Raw genomic sequence first — 26127 nt, forward strand, 5'->3', positions numbered from 1 at the left:
CGTTTCGTGCTTACCGCGGACCGTCTTCGGTTACGTGGGTGTATGTGTGTTGTTTTTCTCCCGTCTCGTTTGCAGAGAAAAGTGTTTACAGTTTGCTCGCGCCATACCGGATCTCTCGCTCTCTCTGTCTCTCAACGAGGCGGCGACTTTCGATCCGAAAGGAGAGACGAGGGATCGTCGTCGTCGGCGCGACGGAGGTGATGACTCCGAGACACGGAGTCCAACAGAGTTCTCAACTGGACGCCACGTTTTTTTCGAGTAAGTACCTCTTTCTTTATCTCTCTCTCTCTCTCTCTCTCTCTCTCTCTCTCTCTCTCTCTCTCTCTCTCTCTCTCTCTCTCTCTCTCTCTCTTTCTACTTTCTCCTTCGCATCGTCTTGGTCTCTCTCTCTTTTTTTTTCACCGCACGCGCGCCAGACGACACGCGTCTCTTTTGCATGACGTGACGTATTTGCGAAGCGGATTCGGTTATTATCGTGCGAAATATCGTGTGCGATATTGACTCTCGCGCTCAGGTTTGTCTCGCAAAACGTTCGACACATTCGGAGAATATGTTTTTGACCTTCGCTGCGGAAATGTCTTTTCCTTTCCCCTTCGCTCGCCTCTCTCCCCTCTCCCCCCTCCCCCTCCCCCTCTCTCTCCATTTTCTGTCATATAAAATATAAAGAAATCGTTTCGAATGGCCTTTTTTTCATCTCGAATCTTTTCAGACGAAAAGGTACGCGACCCGGCGAGAGGACGAGGGGGAGGTTAGAGAAAAGGTGCGCGCAGGTACACGCGAAATTCTTTTTCGGACGGTTGCGTCGCTCCTGGGCGTTGTTTCTCTCGTAGTCGGAGCTACTACGTTGCTACGGAGCTACTTCGCGACGAAAAGGTGCTTTTCGCACGGAACACGCGCATGCTTTCACGCCGCGTATCAATGGCCTCGGAACGCGCCGTGTAAATTATTCGCTCGTTTGCGAGAAAGACGAGGAGAGGGAGGAGGAAGGGAGAGAAAGAGAGAGAAAGAATGTACGAAACTGCGAAGCGAAACGGCCGCACGCTCCACATAGGAGGCAGCGGTGGCGATTTTTTTTGCAGGAAGGAGAATACGCGGAGGCGAATCGCCTCGTCGTTTTCTTACGAATCTCGATTCTCGAGATGAGATGCGCGCTCGATGTCGTTTCGCTCGGGCAAAATCGACGAGCGAGTCGATAGGGGACGGACGGACGGCGTGGCGACGACGGTTAGGTCGCGATATTTCTCTCTTTAGTCACTGACCTCGCGGCCGCTCGGCTAACCTCGTTCGCCACCGCCGCCGCCGCGCCGTCGCGTCGCGTCGCGACGACGTCGCTCTTCGTGTTGTTCGGAAGAGAGAGGAGGACCGCGCGTGGACCGTGCCGAAAGCACGGCTCGTCGTCGTCTCGCGAGGCCCGATGATTTCAGCTCGCGTCAAAGCATTCTTTCCCGAGAGAGGGAGAGAAAAAAAGCGCTCCCTTACATCGTTATCGTAAATATATGTATATTGTCTCCCTGGGGTGTCTTTATATTATCCTCGATATTCGCGCGATTTATACTCGTGTTTGCTGGGGTAAACAATAAATGCCGCATCTCTTTGTCCCGTCTCTTTTCTTGAAAATTCTCTCGCGGAAGAATATTAAAGAGGGATCTTCAATCTTTCGGAAAATCGATCCGTTGGTTTTTTTTGGGATGCTCGCGAAACACGTGTTTGTCCTGTAATTTTTTATTTTTACGATTTTTACGTTAATCGGCGGTTTTTTTATTTTGATTCAAGCAATATCCAATCTTTATTCTTGTATACGCGTTTCGGGTTTCGAGAAGAGACGCCACTCGCGCGTCTATACAGCCCCCTTCCTCTTATAACCGCATCGTCCGAAAATGGAGGCTGTTCCTTTCCGCGATTATTTCCGAGTCGGCGAACGATGCGACGACGACACGAGAGTATCGATCGAACCTTCTATTCGTTGATTTCTAATAAGATACGTTTGATTGATAGTAATAGACGTATTCCTCGTACTCTCTGCCAACTATTGAATTAAAAATTGAAAGAAATATGCAATCTATTATAAAGAGAGAGAGGAGAGAAAAAAAATTGTTACAGGCAGATTAATTCAAAGATAGTCGATTCTTCTCCCGACATGCATCGGTTAGGATTGGGATTACATTCGGAATCGATTCTCACGGCATTGTTTCGTGCTTTGTCGCTAAATATGCGCCTTCTTATTAAGCCGGCGGTGCGGAAAATAACGCGGAACCGCGCGAATAACGATGACATTTACGACATCGTAGACATCGGGCAGAGGTTGTTGCCTGAGGTATGCCTTAACTGAGGCGAAATAACTAAAAAGTTTGCCGGACGTTTAGCCTTGGAAATATTCGTAAAAATGTTATTGGATTATTGACGGCTGACGTTAACGACAGGTAATAACGTCGAGCCCGCGGTCCCTCCTGACGGAACGTTTTGTTATTCTTATAAGCGGTGCGTTTATTCTTTGTCTGTCGTCGCAAATCACGAAACGACGCCAGTGATATTTTTTTTTTGGAACTGTCAGGGAGGCACTTTATTCCTGGATCCAAAAATGAATCGGTCGCGCCGAAATGCAACGCTGCTCTCGAAAATTTTATCGTTGAGTACTGTCTCTGAAATTTCGAAACTTTGTAATGTTGATACATTTTTACTGTTGCCTTAGCCGTGCATTATTTAAAAAAATCAACTTTGAAACCAAAAATTTATAAAATATATTCTAGTCGATTATGCGAAAAGTGGAGTTATCTTTCAATAGTTAATAGCTTAAATAATAAATCTTAATCAATTTTTAAAGTTTAGATTTTAAATTAAAAATCTCTGAGAGTTTCAAGATTTTAAACTACTTGACCTGATCTGACCTAAGCATCTTGTATACCTGATTTGACCTAAACATTTTATACACAAAGTGAATCAGCAAACGCGGTGAAACGATAAAGGAGATGAGTTTTCTTTTAAAAATAAATCGAAAAAACGTGAAATAAATTTTTTTCATATATTTTATTCAAGAAAATTGACGTTGGAATTTGAAAAATTAATAACACATTGAATAATCTCTACAGATATTTGTATCACATATATCGTCAAATTCGTCTCGGTACGACTGTTAATATATAAATATATATGTACAAAATATTGATTTAATATAGCAAAATAATTTAAAAGATAATTAATCCAGAAAAAATCTCGTAAAATATACAAGACAATTTTTAGTATTTTTTTAACGGAGAAACTGTTTGATATTTTAATAAAAACTATTCGAATTATAGTATATATGTTTCCCGATTCATTTTATATGTATATTTGCGGTGTGTCAATTAACGAGAGATTAAAAGCGCAAAGTTTGCTCGAGCGAGAGGGATAAATGAGAATTTTTAATTGTTTATAACTCGGAGATGTATTACTGGTGCCTGGTATTTTCGCATGACAATACTAATCCGCAGAAACGGCGATGACGTCTAACAGTCGACTCCGCTCGCTGTATCGTAATTGGATAGCCTCTGTTCGCTCGGGGAGCGAAAGAGTACTACGCCAACGATGGCACGGAATGTCACCGCTGCTGTTGCGCTATTAACACGTATCAAGGGCACATGCGCCCAACCGGACGATTGGCCATTGTTAGGCTAAAGAGAACCCGAATGATTCCGAATCTGTTGTTGCGTCATCATATTTTTACGAGACGCGAATAAGACGTGATAAAAATTGCCCAGAAAAGAAATTTCCTTCGATCGACAGAAACGTATAAATCTCGACTCTGAAATAATCAATAAGGATCCTATTGTATGTATGTACCTTATTCACTGCGCAACTATAATAATTGTAAGCGCACGAAGCGATCCTTGGATATTCCGTTCTCCAGGATGTAGGTAACTAAATCCCTCAATTAATAGCTGAATCTCACGTAGATCGAGACACGGTTTCTCAAGATTGTCGACAACTATAAGTGCTTTCGTGGCGCATTCTTGCTTATGCATACACGTTGTTGCACACAATTTTCCATATATTAGGTATACTCTTTGCGGAACATAAAGCCGTCACGTCGTCGCGTAATCGCGCGAGTCGTTAGTTATACCATCGTAAATAATAACCATTTTTCTTATCATAATTATACGCGTTCTTGTTCGTTTTTACGAAACGTTTTGACTTTCTATTTGGAAAATAAGCACGGACACGATCGTATATTCCGTTTTTTCTTTCGACGTTTGATGGAAAAATTTAATTACCTGTACATCTATGTCAGAGAGGTCAACACGTGTTACGTATATTAACACGAGCGGTTCATTAGAGATCGAGTCTCGATTCATTCGCTAATTCGCTCGTTAAATTGGCTTGTATATATTCCTCTCGAGTCTCTGTTGTTGTCAACCTGCGACAATGTTCTCGTTCTTACAATACGACGTGATACCAATCGATTTGAACGAAACTCGTTGTAGCGATAGGTATTGATGTCGAGTAATATTGGGTAAAAGGATAAGATGCGCTTCTCAAGCGTTTGCGAGAAAATCGAAAATGAAAATTTTGAGCGCGTTATAAGCAAATCGATGTCGTGCGAATTATTGCTTCGCTTGTTTTTATGATAAATATCATCCTGCAACGTGTAATATTTCTTCCACTTCGCATGAATAAATCTTCTACTTCTAATGAATAAAAGATGTTTTACATTTATTTATATTGTGTATGGTAATTTTTCTACCGTAGCTATTCCACAAGTAGAGTGTCTAGAGAGAAAGAATGTAAATAAAAAGATTTATTTTTGTAAAATAAAATAAATAGACGTATTAATCCATAAAGCGTATTAATTTATATAATGTACATTTATTGTGTGTCATAATAGCATTTTATTTAGCCGCTTGACCACGCGCTCTTCGAAAAAACGTTCTATTCCATTTGCTTACAACGCGCTCAAAATTTTCATTTTCGGTTTTCTCGCAAACGCTTGAGAAGCGCATCTCATCCTTTTACCCAATATTACTCGACGTCAATACCTATCGCTACAACGAGTTTCGTTCAAATCGATTGGTATCACGTCGTAGCCTCCCCTTGTTAGTTAGATATCGCGCGAGCGAAGCGAAACGTCGTTTTGCAATAATTAATAATGCATAAGTATACGACGGCATAAACACGAAGCGACTAACAATCGCAATTAGTTGAATATGGGCACATTATTCAAACACGCATTATCGCGTCATTAAAACAACATTGCGCACGAGACTCGAGGAAAAAAAGAGGTAGACGCTTTAAAACTTCAAGGGTAGCAATTACGCCGATTCGACATTCACATTCAACGGAGACAATAAAATTGTACGAGTGATTTCAATTTTATCGAAGACGAATTATTCCGCGACTCCCTCTCTCTCTTCCTTCTTCGAGCAACTTTGTCGCGACCCTCACGCGACGTCTATTTTATATCCTTATCGCCGACCGATCTTTTCGTTAATTCGTCAACTTGAATACAATTGACCCGTTTACTCGCGCGTTCGTTGAAGAACAAAGGTGTTTTTTTTTTTTTTTTTTTTTTTTTTTTTAGTTTTGCGCGGGCGAACAGTAACATTTCCGCCGACGCTAAATCAGCGTATTTTCAATGCTGAAGAACCTAACCGAGTCCGTTCGTGCCGCGAGCTCTCGCATCTCGATCACCGCACGCGCACATTTTACTTAGATGTTGGAATGTAAACCGCATTCCGCGCAACACAAGTACCGGGTGTCCCGAGAGTGTATCGCGGCGCAGTGAAGCGAAGGGGAGAAGGGGGAGGAAGGAAGGGTTTCGAGCGGCTGGTAACAACGATGAGAGAGGCAAAGCGAACCGGGCGACGTCACCCTTCTTCCATCGAAGTCGTCGTTAAATATGCAAACTTGCGCCAGTGCTATACGATTTTATATGTGTAAGCGCGCACTTGTATGTGTGTATGTATGTACGGTACACGTAACGTAGAAACTTCCAGGAACTATATTTCATTTTCTGCGCATGTGTGCGCAATTTTGAGAGCGCCGTATGGTGCCAAAACTATTCGCATGCTCCGAAACGGAAATCCAACGCAGTTGTCGACACGGTTGTCACGATCGTCGCGCGATGAAAATGTTCGTTGGCTCCCTGGATTTTATAACGAACGCGCAAGGTTTTTTTTTCTTTCTTTTTTTCGTCATGCGAATATGTAGATATATTTCTCTCTCTCGTCGTCGAGAATTTCGTATTCTTTTTTCGAAGGCTTTGTTTCGCTTTAGAATCGATTCCGGAGCTCGTTTCCGTTTCCTTTCATCTCTCACAGTCTCCTCTCTGTATCTCCCTCTATCTCTCCGCCTCTTATCGTCCTCGTTTTTCGTTTTCTTCCACAAGCTTCCGCTTATAAACGGCGCGAACGTGCTCTATCCTTGCTAGTTACTCTTTAAGCATAGATACTTTGTATTTAAGCGAGTATCGTAAGTAGTCTGTTCTCTTCGTTAATAGCATATTATATGGTCCCTCATCATCATCATCATTCCTCTCTTGCTACTCTGTTACTCTGTTCCTTTCGCATAATTACCGTTTTAAGCACTTCTTCAATGATCGAACGAATATGTAATCGAATTTTTCGAGTTTATCTTATGTTAACATTTTCTCTTGCATCATCATTATCATCATCGATTACTCCAACAAGTCAAAGAAACATGCATCGACGTTGACATTCGGTGTCAGAAACCTAATACGGAGTTTTTCGCGCGTCTCTGTGACACAAGTTGCGTATCGTGCGTGAAATATGCGTAAATATATGAAGCGTGGCTTTATATATACATTAACCTTATACAGCGGCGGTATAGTGATGCTAATGAACGAGAGGGAAGGGTTTGGAGCTGCCAAATTCTTCCGTTGGTCATCGTTGATGTACAATAGAAAGAGAGAGAGAGAGAAACGGCTCGGTCGGTTTCCGTGCTCAACCGTTGGATGGCGGTTCCATGATCCTTCATCACCGGCTCCTCTCCATCTCGAAGAGAGAAAGATTGCGTCATTTTCTTAAGATTGTCGCGCAAAGGAGAAATAAGCCGCTCGGACAAACTTTTCTTTCATCTCGAATCTCTTCGCTTTCCCGTCGTCGTGCAATTTTCTCTCTCCGAGGCGAGGAACGGCATTATTATACGCGCGCGTGATTCGAAAGCACAGTCGGCGAAAGAACGCCGAGTGAAATCCCCTTCTAAAAATACGAAAAGGATCGAACAGGGAGTAATTCTCCACCTCTCGCAATGTCGTCTCTCGACCATCGCGCATTTACAGGAGGCGACGATCGAGTAGACTAGACGATTACAGGGGCAGGGGGAAGGAAGAATATATACGCGATGCCGAAGCCGAAGAGCGGCGGGCGGGGTCCGCCGTCCTTTCCTTACTGCGCACTTTCTTACCCCTCCGCGCTTTAACCCTCGACGACGCCGCGACGCGGCGGCGACGTCGACATCGACGACGACGATGACGACAGTTAGTTCGCTTCGTGGAAAAGGCGGCGGCGCATGCCTCCCTGTTATCGTCCGCGACCTCCACGCGCTCGCTCGATTAAGCGCTTATTAGCGGCGCGTCTATCGCATACACACATATATTAGGTATATATATGTATACGCGTGTGTATATACGTGCACGGGTGGAAGACGACGTGCGTGGACGACGACGGCTACGTGCTACGCACCGGCGTACTACATTATGTACTACGCATCGCATCGGCGCACGGTTAACGTCCAGCCGACACGAGGCTGGCTGCCGCGATCACTTGGACAGCGACGACGGGGACAGCGACCCTTGTTCGCGTACCTCGAGCGCGACATCCGATAGCTCGCCGCTCGATGTAGTAGGTATATTAGATAAGACGACGCGTCATTCTGTCTCTTTCTCATTCTCTCTTCTGTCGCTCTCTCATTCTTGCTCTTCCCCTCGCGTAGCGATACGCGCCGATGTATAAGCGAATCCTGTACCGACGTTTTGTATCAAGTCGCGATAATCGCGGCATTTTACAATGAAGCCCCGCCCCCCCCTCCTCTATCTCTCTTTCTCTCTTACCTGGTTGAGCATACGATTTCCGCGTGATTTATTCTCGCGATCGAGAGAAAGAAAGAGAAAGGGATGAACGAACGAGCGTGCGTTTCATATTGAATTAACAATTAAAACGGTATTTTTTTTATCGACGCAATCAACGTAACACGATATCGCGTTCATTCGTGCACGACGCGAAGTTATCGGATCGTAAAGTTTCGCGATTGATTTCACACTTGTCTCCTGAAAAATATTGCTTCCACCGATATGTACCGCGAATCATCGAGTGTATAGTTGGTTGGGTATGCAAGAGAGGGAGAGAGAGAGAGAGAGAGAGAGAATCGCTCTGACAGAAATGCTGCGACAGCTCGACGTAACGACTCGTCGAAACGACGCTTCCGGCTGTCCTTTACCCGCGCAGAGATTCCAATTATTGGTAGCACACAGCGTTCACATCTACACCCACAAGTACCATTGCGATAGGTTTTCCTCCAGAGGAACGCTCCGTGCGTCAGAATAGATCATCGAAGCCTTGAGCAGCGCGGTTAGAATATAGAATATGCGCGCGTATTATAATACGGACGGAAACTCGGAAATCCACGTTGCATTGTCCGAGTTCTCCGGCGATAAATTTCCGTTCAAGGATGCGCGATGCATAGATAAACGCGCGAGAGGCGCGTTGTCGATACGATCGACGTGGAAAATTACTGGGTACCTTTCGAAGCCGCATAACACATCTCTCTCGTCTCCCTCGAGGATGTATGATATGTTTCATTATTGTACCGATTCGGCACGGCGTTGAAATTTTTAAAATATCCTCCCATGAACCATCTCCCACCCATCTGTCAATTTCACGCGCCAATACTTGATCGTGTATGTACGCGGTTCGCCGCCGAAGAATGACTTACTTGGTTGTTGCACCGCCGTATAACAGTGCACACGGTAATGGGCCCCTTAACCGGTCGTCGTCGTCGACGGGCGACATTTCGCACGCCAGGCAGTTCCAGATATGTGCTCATAAAGCATTACGTTGCATTCCGATCCACGTTAGATCCGCTTTCTAACGGCTTTCCGCGAGTATTCGATGCAATGTCGCGCGACGGAATTATATTATTACACGCGCGGAGACCTTTAAGCGTCATTTACGCCTCCGCGAATCGATCGACGTCGTATATCTCGATCGTAATCTCTTTACGAGAGGCGACGAAGCTAACTTACTCGACAAACTCGTATATCGCGTCGATTGTACTCGGACATAATTCTTGTTTTATATTTTGATTTAATCTTTATATCCTCCCTAAAATTTGGTTCGTCGTTAAAAGATCGCGATTGGATACCGGCCAAAAGAGTTATCTGACCCGACGTAGAATGACTCGCGCCTATACTATAACACATAATTCTCATCTCGCGATTCGCCGGCGCGAATTTTTGCCAGCGTCGAAATGATGAAAATTTTGGCATTGTTTCGTCGCTTTTATGCGCGTCAAAACTGGCGCGTCGCCATATACGAGGCCGACGAAGGCCGGCGGAGGCCGGCGGAGGCTATAAAACGCGAAAAGATCGGAGATCGAGCGACTCGGCTTCGCGATTATTATCGCGCGGGTGTATAACGAATAACGACGTGGCATCTCTCTCAACTGCCCACTTACGACCTCCCTACAATATTATCGCGCGAAATGGTCGAGCATTGAATAGCGCGTGTATACTATTAGAGAGAGCCACGGCTCTCTCATCAGGGACTGATATGGGGGGAGAGTTTTATTATCGGTGACCTTAGCGCGGCTAGGCATGTGGCAATGTTTTGGCTCGCATCGATCGTCCACCCCTTATACTGCGGCGTAGTATCGCACTTCCTTTCGCCCTTCATCTCTCCACTTTTACTCTCCCCCCACCATGTGCACATAATCCACCTACGCCCCGGTTCACTCAACCAACCCCCTCGGATAGAGCAGCAGCGGCTCTCAATCGTCAGCCATCCGGTCGTGCGAGTTCTATTTAAGGGTGTTGTTTTATGCGACGCGTGTATTTTTTTTCCATACGACGTTCGTAGATGTATACGATACTCAAATTGAACCAACTCCTGTCGGTTTTATTTGATAAATAAACGCTCCGTCGTGTTTTTTTTTTCTTTTTTTAACGAGGTTTAATCAGTCAAAAATTATTTGCCCCGTTGTATATCATTCCGGATTACGACGCTATTTTCATATATTTGCTCTGATGCACTTCAACGATACATGTGCAACTTGTTTTTCCACGGAGCTTATATCTGCAAATAAATAACGAATAAATATACAAAAATATTTTATTCAATTGCGATACGCGCGCCGAAGAGAATTTCGATAATTTGCTGCATCTTGGTATTTTTCATCGGTATCGTTAATCCGACAATTTTGTCGGAAATTGCATATTTGTGAAACTCTCTCACTGGATGACTGCGATATAATTATCGGTAAATGAATAGTCGATGAAATAACGGAAAACGTACTTTTCGCGTCAATTATCCCATTTAAAATGTAATTTATGCAATGATGTAGATATTTAAAACAAAAAAAGTGATACTTTGTACGCGCTTATTATCGCGTGCCGCGCCTATCTCGCAATCTATAATAATTATATCATTTCAATTGCCATTATAAATGCTAATCACCGATCTCGTTTATCGACGAACTAACTATTTATGCGAGCCAGTTTACGATCTCTTCAAAGAGATTGTATTGGATTTTTAACAAAAGATATTTTTTACGAGATTTTCCGAAAATTTCTCTCTCTTTCATTTGGCACATACGCGTGAAGCGCGTAATTTTGTTTGGACAGTGATAAAAGATAGTGTTTGTCGCTTCTCTCGAGAATGATGTTATATCTCATTGCGTTGGTCTTTATCGGCCGCGGAGCACTTATACAGATTAGGAGTCGTTGCACGACCGTTCGATGATACGTATTTTTTTTCCAAAAAATATTTTTATTTTAGTATGATCGCGTTTGGAAAACATCGTATATATACATACATATATGTAGGTACGTACATATAATCGTAATTAATCCTGAGAAAAAATATATCTCGAGATGCCATGTCGATAGCATCCACGATGATGGCAAATAGCGTTCGCGACCTTCGGACTGCAAAGGAAGCATCACGTTTCGAATATCACGCGATAACACTCTGGTGTATGAATATATAGATTATCCTGCTTTCTGTAATCTTTCTCAGTAACTGAAAGTTTAAACTTATTTTTATCTCTCTCTTTCTCTTTGGCGAAATTACAATTAAAAAATCAACTCGATTAGATTCAATTTATTAAAGTCGAGTGATGATATATTAATGCGGCTGATATTGCGATTACTCATTCCGCTATCTGTAAAAATTCTCTCGGTCCGAATAACAAATGACAAATAACCGGGGGACGAAAATAAACATAAATGCGAGCTAACGATATTAGTTTCTGTATCATCTCTCGACGTGCGTTTGATTCGAGAAAGCTGCACGCAATTTATTCGTGCCACTTGATGACACAGCGTCGTGGTATGACGAGCGCACACCAGGGATGCGCACTTCGATTACGTCGGACGACAATATCCCGAGTAACGAATGACGATATATTGGCGATAAATAAACGTTAGTTAGAGGAAAGTCGAAAAGACTGGGAAGCAAGACGATCTTCCTTTCATTTCACGCTCTCCCTAGATCGAAAAACACAATAACACAAATACGAATTTAAGTCGGCGGAGACGCAATTATCGCATGTCTTATTTAGAGATCGGTGGAATCGAAAGGGAGGAGAGGGAAATCGTGTGGGAGAGCAATCGGTAGTGTAATATCAATCTCGGTCGTGTAATATCTGGAGCACAATGACTGCAACGGTAACAATGGCAGTAAGCTGTAACAATGGCGACATCGAGCAGGAATGCGCGAATAAACAACGGAGACGAGACCGAAGTAATCGCGACCGAGTCTACGACGTCGTCGTAGCGTTGGAAGCGAGCGTACATCGTCGTCCTCGTCTTGGATTGGTCGGAGATAGCAGGAACGAAGAGAAGAGATAGAGGAAGAAGAGAGAAGCCGAACGAGAGAGAGAGAGAGAGAAAGAGAGAAAGAGAGTGGCGCGCGAGGAACGTTGTGTATCGACCATCTCCTTCCATTTAGTTCGCCGGTGGGAACTAGAAGAAGGGCGACGGGGAAGAGGCCCCCGGTGACGAGAGACAAAGACGACGAGAACGAGAACGAGCCGCTCTCGATGAGGATGGAGGATAATCAAACTCGGCGCGGTTACAAAACGCGTCTCTTTAGTCGAGCGCGAAGAAACGGAGCTATCGTCGCCCCCGACGCCCTTGATTATACGCAGTTCTTTTTTTTTTTCCTGTCTTCTCGCTAGTTCGCGATGAAGTCAATTTATCGAGGAGCGTTTATCGTTTATCTGCCCGCTTTATAGATGATATCTGCTATTCTCGTTCGATCTATATATCTGCTCCTCGTATCACGCGATACTCAATAAAATACGCGGGACTGCGTACTTTATTGTAACTACGTCTCTAATTAATTGTATATATACGTATAAACCTCCTCTCCTCGGTGCATCGATCGATCGCCGTCGAGTTGCAGCTATCGTTGCAGCGCGGATATTACACGATATTACGACACACGGTGAAAATTTGTACGCGATTTATATACGATACGTATGTAATATGTCACGAGTGCGTATATCGTTACGTAATCGCGAACAATTGTAGCGAGAGACCGCGAAGATTATCAAAGCCGCAGAAATTTCACGCCGATAGTTCGTTGACAGTTCGATCGAGATATAATATAATAACCAGATGTCTACTCCCTCTGAAAAAATCTTAATCCGAATCTTGCCTTCCCCTTGAAAAATCCGTCAATTCTCAGAATTTTAATGGAATTCTAAGTAAATATTTTTAAAAAATTGTCTGATATTTATTTTTACTCTTACATAAGCGGTCGACCAAATTAACAATTAGAGATGGCAGGATACATCAGTGTATGACTTGCAGTTAACTCAACAATGTTCATTTTAATTCTTGGGAATGAGAATGAAAATGTTATGCAAATTAAAACGTTTACTTTACGACCATATGCGATGTTTTTCAGTACTTTTTCAAATCTAATATTCAAAACTTGAGTGACTCTTTATTTTTTCCTTCGTGATCGTACGAGATAAAAAAACGCGCGATAAATAAATTTATTGCAAAGTTGCGTCTGTAAAAAAATTCGAATTTTATTCTAGAGAGAATTTGAACAAAAATACATGGAAAAAATCGGAAAGATAGTTCCCACAAAATTGCTTCATAAAATTTCCAGAGTAGACGCCTCGTATAAGAGATTCAGGCGCAAACATCTCGCAATATAGGGCTACACGTCGACGATGTTACCGATGTCTTTTGCTGACCCGTTCGATTGACGGCAACTGAAGTAGATTACGAAACGACGCTTGGCAAGCGGCGGAGGAGAGAACTCGAGCGGCTCGACCGGGTGTCGGCGAACCTGCAAACGCGACAGCACAAATATCTCTCGTAGTAGAACGTGAACTCTCAGCGGGGCTGGCGCGGCGCGTGGCGCTGTGAATGAAGCCCGTTCCGCTCGTCTGCTTCCACCCCGCCCGATGTGTCTTCGACAGTAGTCCCCCTTTCCCCCTGCCCCTCTTCCTTCTCCTTTCTTCTTCCCTCTTCCATTCGCGATTCCTCGGCTGTGTCGCCTCTTCGTCCCCCTACTTCGCACTCTCTCTCTCTTTCTCGGTGTCTTCCTTGTTCCTCGCTCTCTTGAGCGTTTCGCATTGTCAGATCCGCAGTAAATTGAATGAGCACGAACAATCAGAAGCGAATCACAATCGTCCGTAGACGAGAATGGCGTTGATTAATTTTTTTTAATCATATTTTTTTGTGGATATTTTAGAAAAGTTTGCACGCGAAATAATGTTTTTGCGAAGCTATTATAATTAGGCAACGCTTAGTATTTACCGACTACTTGCTCGCGATTGTATTCGTTAATCTGGTCTGAACCCGGCTTTATACACATGTGTGCTCTCTCTTGCCACGCATACACACACATGCGAGTGCACAGCTGTAAGTGTGCGCGATCCTCGTCCTGTGTGTTTTGACATAGCGGAGCTGATCACCGCGTAAAACGATTTCGCGCACTGTCCGCTTCTGAAACACAATTATTTTCAGCGCGTGCCAGATCGATTCGACCGCGGATTATCCTCCCCCTCCTTTCCCTCGCTTATCGTCCAGTACTTTAGCGATCTATTCGAGAATAAGGACTATTATCCTGATTTGATGCGATTCTGCTAAGTACATAATGAAAAAGACGAATCAAAATGCCGATTTGTGGTACATGATCAAATTACATCTGACATTTTGCGCGCATCATTAAAACACGTGAGAATATTGAAGAAGGGGATAAAGCAAAGTTGCACAAGATGCGGAAGCCGATGTGTATTTCGAGCGGCAATAATTCTATCACGTAGATATGCGGAGAGTCATGCATACATACGTACTTTAGTACGCCAAGTATATTGGATGATGCAATTTTCGGTGCTATTTGAAACTGTAACTTGACATTTTTCGTGTCCGCGCCTGAAATCATCGGTGTCACCGAATGTGCCGTGTCGCACGCATTCTCGTGGTTCCGTGTGTATATATGTGTCTTCGCTTACTACGAAATAAAACTATGAATAAGACAGCGTAGGTGGACCTACGCGTGTTGCGTGACCAGCTGTTTTCCGCGTGATTGTACACATAGTTGCACATCTGTGTAACATTTTCATCTTTCTGCTATATATTGCACGCAACAATATTGCAATCTTGAAAATTATAATGTCATTATTTTTATATAAAATTATATTGCAATATCGCTGCAATCTTGCTGAAGATTCTGTAATAGCTTTATACAAGATTGATAAGATTGCTGTGTTGAAATGCCGTAGTAGTGAAAGGTTCTAAGATATAATGATAGATGAAATGATAGACATCCACTGTGGATGATATATGTATATACATTTAAATAAGTAAATTATATATCATTGAAAATATGTTTAATCATAAATATACATTGCGAAATTTGATCTACATTGAAAAAACTGATTGGTAACAGTTATTAAAAATGCATTAAGTTACTTTCAATTGAATATTTGACAATTATTATCACGTATTTGATTACATATTTGATTACATAGTTACTAAATATTTACTTGGCTTAACTACAAACGAATCTTATTTATAATTGAGTCGACTAAATAATTTAATAATAATAATAATTAAATATTTCATATCTATTACCAAATATTTGAGGACTGTACTCAAATATTTGATAAGTATTAGTAAATCATTGTTATCAGATATTCCACTAAATTGTTTATGTTAGTTCAATCAAATATTTTAACTATCATCAATTTTTTTCTCACTGAAGCAATTTATTTCAGTTTTATAAAATCTAAAAAAAATACATCCAAATCTTACATGAATATACATATAAACAAGCTAATATTTTATGAATGATTTAGAAATGTATTGTTTAAATCTAGAACAAACAGTCTTTAAATATATGATTTAAATAATAGTTGACAAATATCTGATAATATACCTAATCTTATTTGATTAGTTAATTAAATTTAAATTCTATGAATTAAAAATACTTAGTTTACCCAATTTTATTTATAATTGTTGTTGTGTAACTTTTAGTTCGCACTATTCATCCAAATCATTTACTAGCTGTTATATACTAGTTTAGTAGCTGATATTTGCCAATTACTACTTAAATCCTGATAACTATTACCACTTATATCTTTTTTTTCAATATATGTATACCTAAAGTAATATCTGCGCAACATTGCTATAATCTCGTCGAGACACTTTGACTTTTATTCGCGCGCAAGACGCAAAGTACGAGGAGCCGAAAACGGCTGTCTGACCCCGAAATCGAATTCAGCGAAATCATTGGAAGACGTTTGGCCGTTTAACGACTCATTGTCAGATCGTCAGGTCGCGAACGTAGGGGTACGTACAATCTCTCGCATGCCACGGCGTACACGTCTCGTTACAGCGTGACAGCATGACCCCCTTTATAACGCAATAAATCAATTACCGTTTATTATTAAGAGAAATCTACACTTAATCAAATCATGTTACTTAACCCCGAGAGTCACGGCGAGCGAGAGACGGCGGTATTTTTACGATCGGGCACGACGTTCCAAATTTTTTTTTCTTTCGCAGCCACTAAACGCTCGTGGAACCGCGCGGCCAACCTTACTCCCGTCGACGCGGCGAATTACGATTCTTCGCGTATTTCCAGCATCACGTTTATTAAGAGAGACCAAGAGTATTCTTACTTAGATATAACAGACAATTACCAAACAATTGCTCTTTTTTCTTCTTTCAAAGAGACATCTTGATGCAATTTTCTTTCAAATGCAAGCGTTATTAAAATTGTAAAATTAAAGATTTTTTTAACATAGTTTTTTCTAACATAAATTACTCTTCATCATTCTGCATTTATAGGCATAAAGGTAAAATTATCAAAAAATGGATATTATATTTTACGTCACAACACATGTCAAAATAAATTATGAAATATAAACTATTCTTTTTTTTGTATTAATTTTGATTGTATTTTACTATTACACGCGTGAGGGGAATAATGAGAATATGATTAATTTATGTCAAAAAATGGTTTGTTTAGAAAAATAGAGATAAAAAGCGTCTTTAACAAAATTTTTTAATAAAGCCTTTTCAACAAAATTGTGTTAATCACAGGATGTTTTCATCAACGTCAAATAATTTTCATTTGAAACATTTTTTTTATAAAATATATATTTTATGAGTGATAGTTCTTTTAATGAGATTTATCCTGTGCACAGTAAGATGTATATATTAGAATAATTAAATCGGAAATGTTAATTTTCAAGATTTAATACAAAGATATGAGAGGGATTTAGCTACGAATAAAACAGTGTATTTCAATTAATATACGTTTGTTACATATATTTAATTTATTTTAGAATTTTAAATCGTTTTCAAAAGATAATATCACTATGCAACAGGATATCGCATGTTTCCTGGCTCTCTCTCCCTTTCTTCTTTCCCTATCATATAGTTTGTTCCTGGCAGGTACACCTAGTGTATACCTAGCTTTTCGCATAATGAAAAACAACGTTTAGCTCGCCGGGATCGCAAACGATGCGAATATTGCCTGTGGACACATATACATACATATACACATATATGCACACATACACCTGGTTGGCCGGCTCTTAACGGGTTTACCTTTCTGTGAAAGGTTTGTAGCAACGCGGGGAGAACACGGTTTTCTCACGAGCGCAGAACATATCCAGACATCTCTCTGTAGCGGACAGTTTTATATACAATTTATAACATTGTCGATACAGTGTTACTACCGCGAGCGAGGTGCATTCCGAGAGCACCCCAGGCATATTCCAATAATTTGTAAAATCGCACGTACGTTATCGCGCACGATACGTTACAACGTTATAAATATTCTCCAAAGATATTGTCACGAAGCGTCATGACCCCGGATAAGAGCTATAAAAATGTATACAGCGGCGTGGTTTGCGAAAAATGCGCATAAAGATGAGTGCATATGGTACTCACGAAAATGTCACTCGTGTAACTAATATATAAGATGCATGCTAAACGGTGCATTTTGCATAATTTTCTTTTTAAAAAAAATGCAGAGAAAAAATACGCGCTGAGCGTAAAATTGATCGTGAGAGATAAGAGTAGCTATACCTGCATGATTTCCACTCTCGATATATATTTTATCGTTCAAAATAATAATAATAACGAAATCCACGAGTAAATAAACTTGATTAATAATCCTGTAAAAACCCTCGGGGTAAATATCGATGTTCGTTGTTCGGCAAATGTTTTCTTCACGAAGCGATATCGTTGGCGAATTCAATCAAGCTGACGTACAACTCATTGAACGTATTTATTCAATTATCAGTTAAATTCAATTTGCGTAGAAAATATATCTTCCGGCGTTTTTTTTTTCTCCGTATATTTTTATCGCAATTTTATATGTATAAATCAGAGACAAGTGCGCGATTTTTTAAAAATAAATTTATATGGCCTCGTGTTTAAATTATAAAAAACCGATGCCGTTTATTTTAATCGTTTGAATAAATAAATAAAGCTTTCGATATATATTTTTATCGGTACGGAATATCTGTGCAATATTTACAAAAAAATATATACTCTTACTTAGCTATTTATGAGTTGAAACGTATATTTTCATGCAAATATGTTATCGCATAGTTAGCGAATTACAGGTCGATAAGATATAGAGCCATCTTAAAATGTGACGTCGCACATCAGTAACTTTGTTTTGGTTAACATTTGCATTTTTTCGTAGCGTTTCGTGATGTAATTAACGTCTAATCACCTCTTTAAGTGTGTGTGTGTGTATTTTATATAATATTATGTATAGATATATTCTTACATGTGCACACCGTTCAAAGAATGTGAACACACACACGGTACACATACGTAATGGTCAAGATAATTTATCTTTGCGAATATTCTTTCCATATAATAAATGTGCGACACGCGCTTGGTACCGCTTGAACGCATTGTAAATAATCGCTTATTGGCTTATTGATGGCTACGTATATAAAACGTCACTCGTGAAAATACCATCATAATTTCTACGATAGTCAAGGTTTATCGTACACTTTCCTTAAGTGTGCAGAGCGCGTTATCTTATATAACAAGCTTGAAAATTAATGCTTCTGTAGTATACAAGGTGTAGTGTCTCATCTTTCTCCTCTAATTAATACGTCCGAGTAGACTTATTGGCGATAAATTGTCAGTTGAAAAGCAACGTCAGGCAAATTGTTAACGTCGAGCTCGATCTAATTTATATATATATATTAATCTTAAACGAAAAAAAAATATATAAAACGTCTAATATATATCGCGCTCTTTTTCGTTTCAGGACGACAGACTGGCCAGATATCGGCGAGGAACGTGCACTGATCGCGGTTGGGTCAGCCTGCGAATCTCAAGCGTCGGCGCGCAACGGCTGCGCGTAACTCTCAATGGAATCGTTTAGTGCGGTGACCTGCCGGCGGTGCCGATCTTTCAGCACAGTCGGCTGATAACTCGCGCGCGCGAGCGCGCGCGCGAGTGCAACCGTGCGTCTTCGCGACACGCCCACAGAGTCTCCCGAGTGCGCGGTTACGGAGGGTCAACGAGGTCCGACGCCGACAAACACGCCTCGGGCAACGTCGAGAAAAGATGCGGGACGTCTTCGAGCGGCCGTCGTCGAGTCTGTCGCCGCATTAACGCTCGAGTTCTCCGTTCGTACGTACCTGCATACGAAACGAGCGGAACGAGCCGCGAGAAGGGCTTGCCGCGAAAATCCCGTGTCCCGTCGACGGTGAGAAGAGAGATGCGAGCGAAACCGAGCCGCGACGCTCTTCTCATCCCTACGATCTGAGAGAGAACTCGCGAGCGAGTTGATACTTGACTTTTCTTCTCCGGCCGAGAGAGAGATTTCGCGTTCTTCCGGGAAGATGAAGTCTCCGGTCGCGTGTCGCAGAATCCGCGGCGGGGCATTCGACGAGGACGAATCGTGCACCTCGACCGCGTATACATCCTTTTCTTCTTCGTCTTCTTCGTCTTCTTCTTCTTCTTCTTCTTCTTCTTCTTCTTCTTCTTCTTCTTCTTCTTCTTCTTCTTCGGAGGCACGACTCGTCACCCGCCGCCACTGCCATTGCCCGTCGTCGTTCGAAGATGCGTTAAACGGTGCATCATCGCCCCAACGGTCGTCGGGGTCAACGTCGACGACGGGGTGCGATCTTTGCGAGCGTCTTCGCGGTCGAACGGACGGATGCTCCGATATGGTGGACGCGATACGGACAGAGCACTTTGGCCAGCGAGATTGGCGACAACGCGACGAAAGTGCAAACTCGAGAGCGAAAATTCTTGAAAAGCGCGACAGAACACTGAGGTGCGATAGACTCCCGCTCTGCGAATCGTCCGCGAGATGTGCTTCGAGCGTCGTGCGATGGAACCACCTTGCCGCCAAATTCCACGGCAAGTCTACGGACTGGCGAAGGCTCCTCTGGATCGTTTTTCTGCTTTTCCTTGCGTTATTTTCCGATCTGGCAGCGGCACAAAGACGCGACACCGACTTTACTCCCCGAGATAAAGGTGAGTTTAATCCAAAGATTACATTATTACTGCTTCATAATTTACATCTTCTGCGCGTAGTTTGATAACTTTACTAAGACTCTTAATACGAGATACGTATTTAAATTTCAACGGGCTGTAAAAAGAGCCAGACGCGGATAACAGTGTGTTATTTTCCAAGAAAATTAATTTTTCATTAAAACTAATTAGTTGTGCAAAGCAATTTTCTTTGAGACGCGAGATACCAAGTAATTAAATAAATTTCAATTCGCGATTTTATTTTAATAAACTACACTGACCCCTTCCAAAGAAGCATAGATGAGAAAAAACTTGTATTTTGTGCTTTATGTATGTATATAATAATAATACGCAGAAGTATATAACTTTTGGAACTCAAGTCCCTTCGTTGGCGGCTTCGCTTGGACTGTCTGTATATGTCATCTGAAATCTCGTGGTTTCTAAAGAAGGGCCATAAAACTCTGGCCAAAAGATTAAATTTCTGTCCTTTCTCTCGCGCTCTCTGCATACAGACACATTGTACCCACACATATCCTTATAAATATTATTGTTGCAACTCCAATAAATTTTTTTTCTTTTTAGATTGACGCACTATTATCCGCGTCTCTTTTCATTGAAATTTAAAAACTAATAAATTCACTTTTGTCGTTGAATAAATGCGGAAGAAGAGACTTTGCGTTTGTAAAGTGCATAAATCGATATGTATAAATGATCCGCTCCAAGAGGGAATTAAAATGCGCATTCGAAATGCGAATCAACAGTGAATCGCCGCTCTTATTGATCAGTCTTTTACATTATATCCGCGTAAGGTTTCGTAAGGCGTGTTGAAAAGAGGGAAGGAGAATGCGAAGGTGTGTATTGTTGCGATCGTGTATAATATGTTGCGTTCAGAAACAGGTCAGACAGAAACTCTTCTTCACTTGGAAATATTTGCCAATTGTAATGCGCATATTTACTTCAAAAAGTATGAGTACATCCGTTGGATATTTTTCGATTTCGACAACCGGGATTGAGGAGGATACAATGCCGTTACAATTTACAATCTTCTATTGAAAAGAAAAAAAAAAACTATTGTCTCGTGTTTACTTGTATTAAACTTCAATATTTACATACTTTTCAAATTGCATGTAACCTATTTACAATAGGGCCCACGGTCGACTCGATTTTAAAAAGACGGAGAGATTACATTCACCGATACGTAAACTCTGTGTGCGTGTCGCAACACACGGTGTATCCACAAAAAAGCGGCTTTGATAATATTGACTTTCCATGTCACATTCGTAACAAAGTTACAAGATATTAACAACGCGGACGTGTAACACGCACGCAAGAACGAAGAGAATTGACGTCCGCGGATAATAAAAGATGTAAAAATGCACATTCACATTGCAGTGATGCAACAGCTTCTCTACTTAAACTCCAATATTAATTGGCCGGTAATTGAACGGAGAGGGAGGAAAAAGGGGTGAGGGTAAAAGGAAATTTCTAAATCTGTTCGATCGCGTTTAAATGTGAACAACTGACCTTTCGAGAAAAGTACAATAATTCTTCTGCATTGTAATAGCGAAAGTCCGAGAAGAGGAGAGCACAGATGTATATGGTTTTTATTACGAGATTTTTTGCACTCGCGCGTTGAAATGATTGACGAGTCTCGACCCTCGTAGCCGAGTGATCATCCTGTAAAGAGCGCGGGCCAAATTCCTTCCTTTTTTTCCACCACCTTTAATTGAGCTAAATGATGGCTTAAATGAAAGTTTATGACTAGTAGATTAATTCTAAAAAATATCGTCATGAAGCGAGCAAGCGATCCAAAAAATTTGTTAGCAACAGATGGCGACAATTAAAATTACTACAAACTGAACTGAAAAATAACATTCGAACTTTAGTTAAAATTAATAGAACTAATGTAGAGCTCCAACCTAATATTTCTAGGGATTAATGTACTAGCCATCAATTTTCATTTAAGCCGTCATTAAGCCAACTTGGGGGTAGTGAAAAAAAGGGGAGGTTTTTCTACGGAGACTTAATCGCACTCTCTCTTTACCGCGCAAATCATTTCGATCCGTTTTCACGTTATTTTTCGGAGAATTTCCAACGATATTCATCGATCGTTTAACGTGAGGGAACTGGTTCTCGCCGAGTCATTAAAATTCCGCTACTTAAACGGCAATCCGACCGATCTTTACGTAATGCGCGCGACGGCGTTTCTTCCAAAAGAACGCGTAGAACAATATAGTTACGATGTGATAGCGTCGCTAATCGCGCCAAGTGTAACGATGCTTCTTACAAGAACGCACATTCCTGACACTTGTTAAGGAACGAGACTATAAATCGGCCCAAGAAGGAGGAATGAATCGCCGCATGTTTTAGAGCGTGCACCCAGGAGAGGTTATCGCGGCTGGTTTTATATTCCCTTCTCCTCTCTCGGACTCTCTCTACCGGTTGATTCCTGGAAGTCTGTGTGTGTCGCCTACGCACAAGACTGCTAAGCGATACATAAAGAGCGGCGGCGACCCAAGGTGCACGCCCTCGTATAATGGCCGGGGTTTTAGCACGTGTGATAATTCACACGATTGACAATTCACATGTTTGACATTTCGAGGAAAGTCGACGGTAGTCACGAATCTTTGAATCGCCAGTTTTTTCACCACCCCGCGAAACACGATATAGATACAGATTTTATTATCGTGTTTTTATTATTCGATTGGAAAAAATTCTCGAGTAATATTTACATAACGTGTATGCAATTGGCAGAGATATTTTCGAGTAATATTTATATAACTTGCAGTCAATTTTAATCTTCAACCTTCAGTTTTGCGCGCGTCAAGCGTTTTAAGTTTGGCTTCTTCGTCAAATAGAATATATATCATTCGAATGAATCATTCCCGACGAAGCAAAGACTTTTCCTTCTCTCGAGAGCAATATACCCAAGTGAACGCGAGTCTGCAAAAAATATATTTGGTCTGGTTTGCGGTTAAATAATAGTGTGCATAATAGACGTGAGAATTCCATACGGATGATCGCGTCTTATCGCTAACGTGCATACAAAAGTACTTACTCCTGCTCATCGAGGAGCATATAGCGAAAGCCGGTAGTCGATTCACTCTTTGGAATGTCGCTCGGAACGGGTTCAAGACTTCAATCTCGCACGACCAGCAACGGTTCATGGTCCATGCGCTTCCTTAGTTTCGATCACGATAATGGTCTATGGATTGGCCGCCATCGAGAAATACGATGGTATGACGACCACAATTGATCAGTGCCGAATTTGTCTCAATAGGCCCAGATAAGATTAATTATTTGATCATTTAACCATTTTTCTCTGCTCTGTAATCTTTCTTTTGTAATTTAAGCCAAAGTAAATACAAGTTTAATAGCTAAATTCTGGCTTTGCAATTGATTCTTTCGAGATCCGACAAAATTAATATACGTAGATTTGCGCGAAATTAATAAGAATGTAAATGCTCATTTACTTTAGCGAAAATGACGGAGTTATTTGAATCCAGAAGTATAACGCACAAAGTTGTTCCAAGACCGATTCATCGTCGTCAGGTATTTCGCAGACGCACAACGCGATGACGTAAATGCACTGACGACGAATCGTCCTATATACATATAGTAATAGATACGAGAGTATCTTAAATTATCTTGCCAATACAATCGTTTGTAAAAATGACGTCACGCGCGCTTATTGAGCACGTATATGGCGAGGATCGTTCCCTGGATCGTGCCAATTTCGCGAACTTTTAATTTCTGTGTTTATTTTCCTCTTCATCCGCTACGAAGAGAATGTTTTTACACCCGGGCTCTGTTGAATCCTCTCTGCTGAATCTCTCCATCGCTATCGCGCACGCATGTCGACAAGCTCTGCACGATACCGACGTAGCGAGATATATCTTTACCCCGTACATCCTCGACATCGAAGAATGAGTCAGTCGCGGTGTAGCAAAATTAATGTAGACGAACCAGAAAATTCCTCCAGGGTATAGAAGATACGAGGCCGGCAAAACCCCAGCCTCGGGCGTCCAAATATAGAAGGAGCCGCGCGCGCGTTCCCGTTTTCTCTCTCTCGGAAAGGTCGCTTCTGGCCAAAAGTCGATCTAATTCGAGGTGGGCGCTCCCTCGATTTAGTATAGGCGCTATAGGCGTTCAAGGATGCGCGAGGAGCCGCGCAGGAGAGAGAGAGAAAGAGAGGAAACCGAGGATAAAGGAAATCGAGCAAAAATAGGATAAACGATGGCGTGAAGGGGTGGAAGGAAGGGGGAAAGACAGGAGAGGGATCGAAAAGTGCACACACAGGATCGGGGATCGAACGCATATAAACTCCGCCATAAAAAGACCGGCCGCTCCCGTCGCGAAAACAACGGAGCCGATAACATTCCTACGATGCGATGCGCTCGGACGCGCCCTCTCTCCTCTGGCTCTTCTCGTGTCGCATCTCTCCTTGCTCTTCTCTTCTCTTCTCCTCTCTTCTCCTCGCTGCTCGTCCTTTCTCGTTCGCCGCGAGACGAGAGTCAAAAACATCGTACGAAACGTCCCCACCGTCTGCTCGATATCGCTAGTCGTTATCCCGTGAATATCCGCCGAGAGTTGATAGGAAGTCGAATAGTAAATTAACATCGCGCAGTGTCACGTTTTATATTAGCCCTTTTGCAGAGAGAGAAGAAGACGAACAAATAAAATACATGTCAAATATATATATATTATTCTTTTTTTCTTTTTCTTTTTTTTTTGTGTTTTCCATTATCTGGCTTTCTTTCTTTCCATTTACATTTTCACGTCGGGAGATTGAAAGCCGAGAGACTGAAGGGAAGGGAAAGGGGGATGATAATGAAGAAAGCGCAAATAAAAAAACCGGAATCGCATGCGATGTTAACCCAGCCGTTCTCTACTCCGGAATCTGGGCAACGGCTGTATTTGACGTTCAATAATCATTGTTTACAATTCGTACATAATTGAAAGCGGAGCGGGAATTCGTTTGAACCTATCGATAAATCTCTCTCTCTCTCATTGTTCATTTCATTCGGTGCTTTCTCAATTTTCCCGTGTGGATGGAAATATTCGTAGTCGTTTCTTTGAATAAGAATTGCTCGTTTATCTATGCATGCATGTAAATGTATGCATACATTTATATAAATAAGTAATCCTTAGCCCTCTGGGAACCTGCAAATATATATACCGACCCCTAGACTCGCCTAGTCTAACCGACTTAATGGAAAGTGCGTTTATTGACGACGCGAGGAGAGCCATCGAGAGATGAGCACGAGAAAGAGAAAGAGAGACATAGAATGAGAGACGATCCGAGGGAAAATCCGAGAATGGAAGGGCCAGGAAGAGTTGATGTAATTAAGACGTGTCAGCTCGAATATTAAGCGGCATGCCTCTTTAGGATGAGCGGAGACGGAAGTATAAGTCTCGTGACATTATTTAATGATATCCGTTCCCTTCAAGGAAGCTAACCGAGTCAGAGACTTGAATGAACGTACCGCGATATTATACAAATTTATCTATTACAAACAAATCATAATAATCGCGTTTACACACCAAAAGTCCATCCTACGAAAGACGACGCTTGTTTAATCGCGAGTGCATCGACATCGAGAGCAATCTCATGTGAATCAGATTATAAATATATCTTTTCGATCGTATCTGCATGGTTTATATATACACAACTTTGCGGTTAAACAAGGAGGGGAGGAGACATCGAATTTTCCGACTTGCCGCGCAGACGGCGAGACCTGAACAAAATTAGACGTCCCGTCCCCGGTGTGTCACGAGGCCGTTGCGGAAATTTTGATCGCGATCCGAGGACGGCCTCGAGGCCTCGAAGAAAGAGGCGGAATCGTCTAGACGGCGATTTCCGGCATCGTTCGAGAAAGGGTAAAGAGATTCTCGTCGGCCTTTCGCGCACTTCGCACACCTGGCGCTCCCGC

The 26127-nt window shown here is 41.9% G+C and overlaps 2 protein-coding genes across 3 annotated transcripts in view; one reads left to right on the top strand and one right to left on the bottom strand.

Annotated features, from left to right (window-relative positions):
* Nucleotides 1–30: 30 nt before the first annotated feature.
* Nucleotides 31–9033, bottom strand: LOC145940891 (uncharacterized). Its single transcript, XM_083046529.1, has 4 exons — nucleotides 8923–9033; nucleotides 6083–6387; nucleotides 2279–2339; nucleotides 31–327 (listed from the first exon to the last, which is right to left on the bottom strand). Exons 1-4 carry the CDS (start codon nucleotides 9031–9033, stop codon nucleotides 31–33), a joined length of 774 nt encoding a protein of 257 aa, XP_082902655.1.
* The window catches only part of Inr-2 (insulin-like receptor-like), a 48476-nt gene continuing 22470 nt past the window's right edge, over nucleotides 122–26127 (top strand). Inside the window, exons 1-2 of one of the 2 annotated variants that reach the window (XM_083046507.1) lie at nucleotides 122–258; nucleotides 18978–20197. In XM_083046507.1, the coding sequence (XP_082902633.1) occupies nucleotides 19558–20197 (640 nt within the window). In that variant the 5' untranslated portion in view covers nucleotides 122–258; nucleotides 18978–19557. Of the gene's footprint in view, nucleotides 259–7459; nucleotides 7833–18977; nucleotides 20198–26127 lie in introns of those variants that run through there. The other variant, XM_083046508.1, reaches the window with a different exon arrangement.

This window comes from Prenolepis imparis, unplaced genomic scaffold, assembly GCF_030444845.1.
Source record: "Prenolepis imparis isolate NDT839.2.m4 unplaced genomic scaffold, iyPreImpa1.0 SCAF_9, whole genome shotgun sequence".
NCBI classification, from domain to species: Eukaryota; Metazoa; Arthropoda; class Insecta; order Hymenoptera; family Formicidae; genus Prenolepis; species Prenolepis imparis.

What these genes read in the sequence shown, in the direction of transcription:
- LOC145940891 (XM_083046529.1), bottom strand. Translation starts at nt 9,033, where the DNA reads ATGAGCACATATCTGGAACTGCCTGGCGTGCGAAATGTCGCCCGTCGA. An exon ending in ATTTTCATCGCGCGACGATC is followed by an intron (nt 2,340 to 6,082) that starts GTGACAACCGTG and finishes CAAACTTTTTAG; the next exon opens with TTATTTCGCCTCAGTTAAGG. An exon ending in TGCCCGATGTCTACGATGTC is followed by an intron (nt 328 to 2,278) that starts GTAAATGTCATC and finishes GAGAGAGAGAGA; the next exon opens with GAGAGAGAGAGAGAGAGAGA.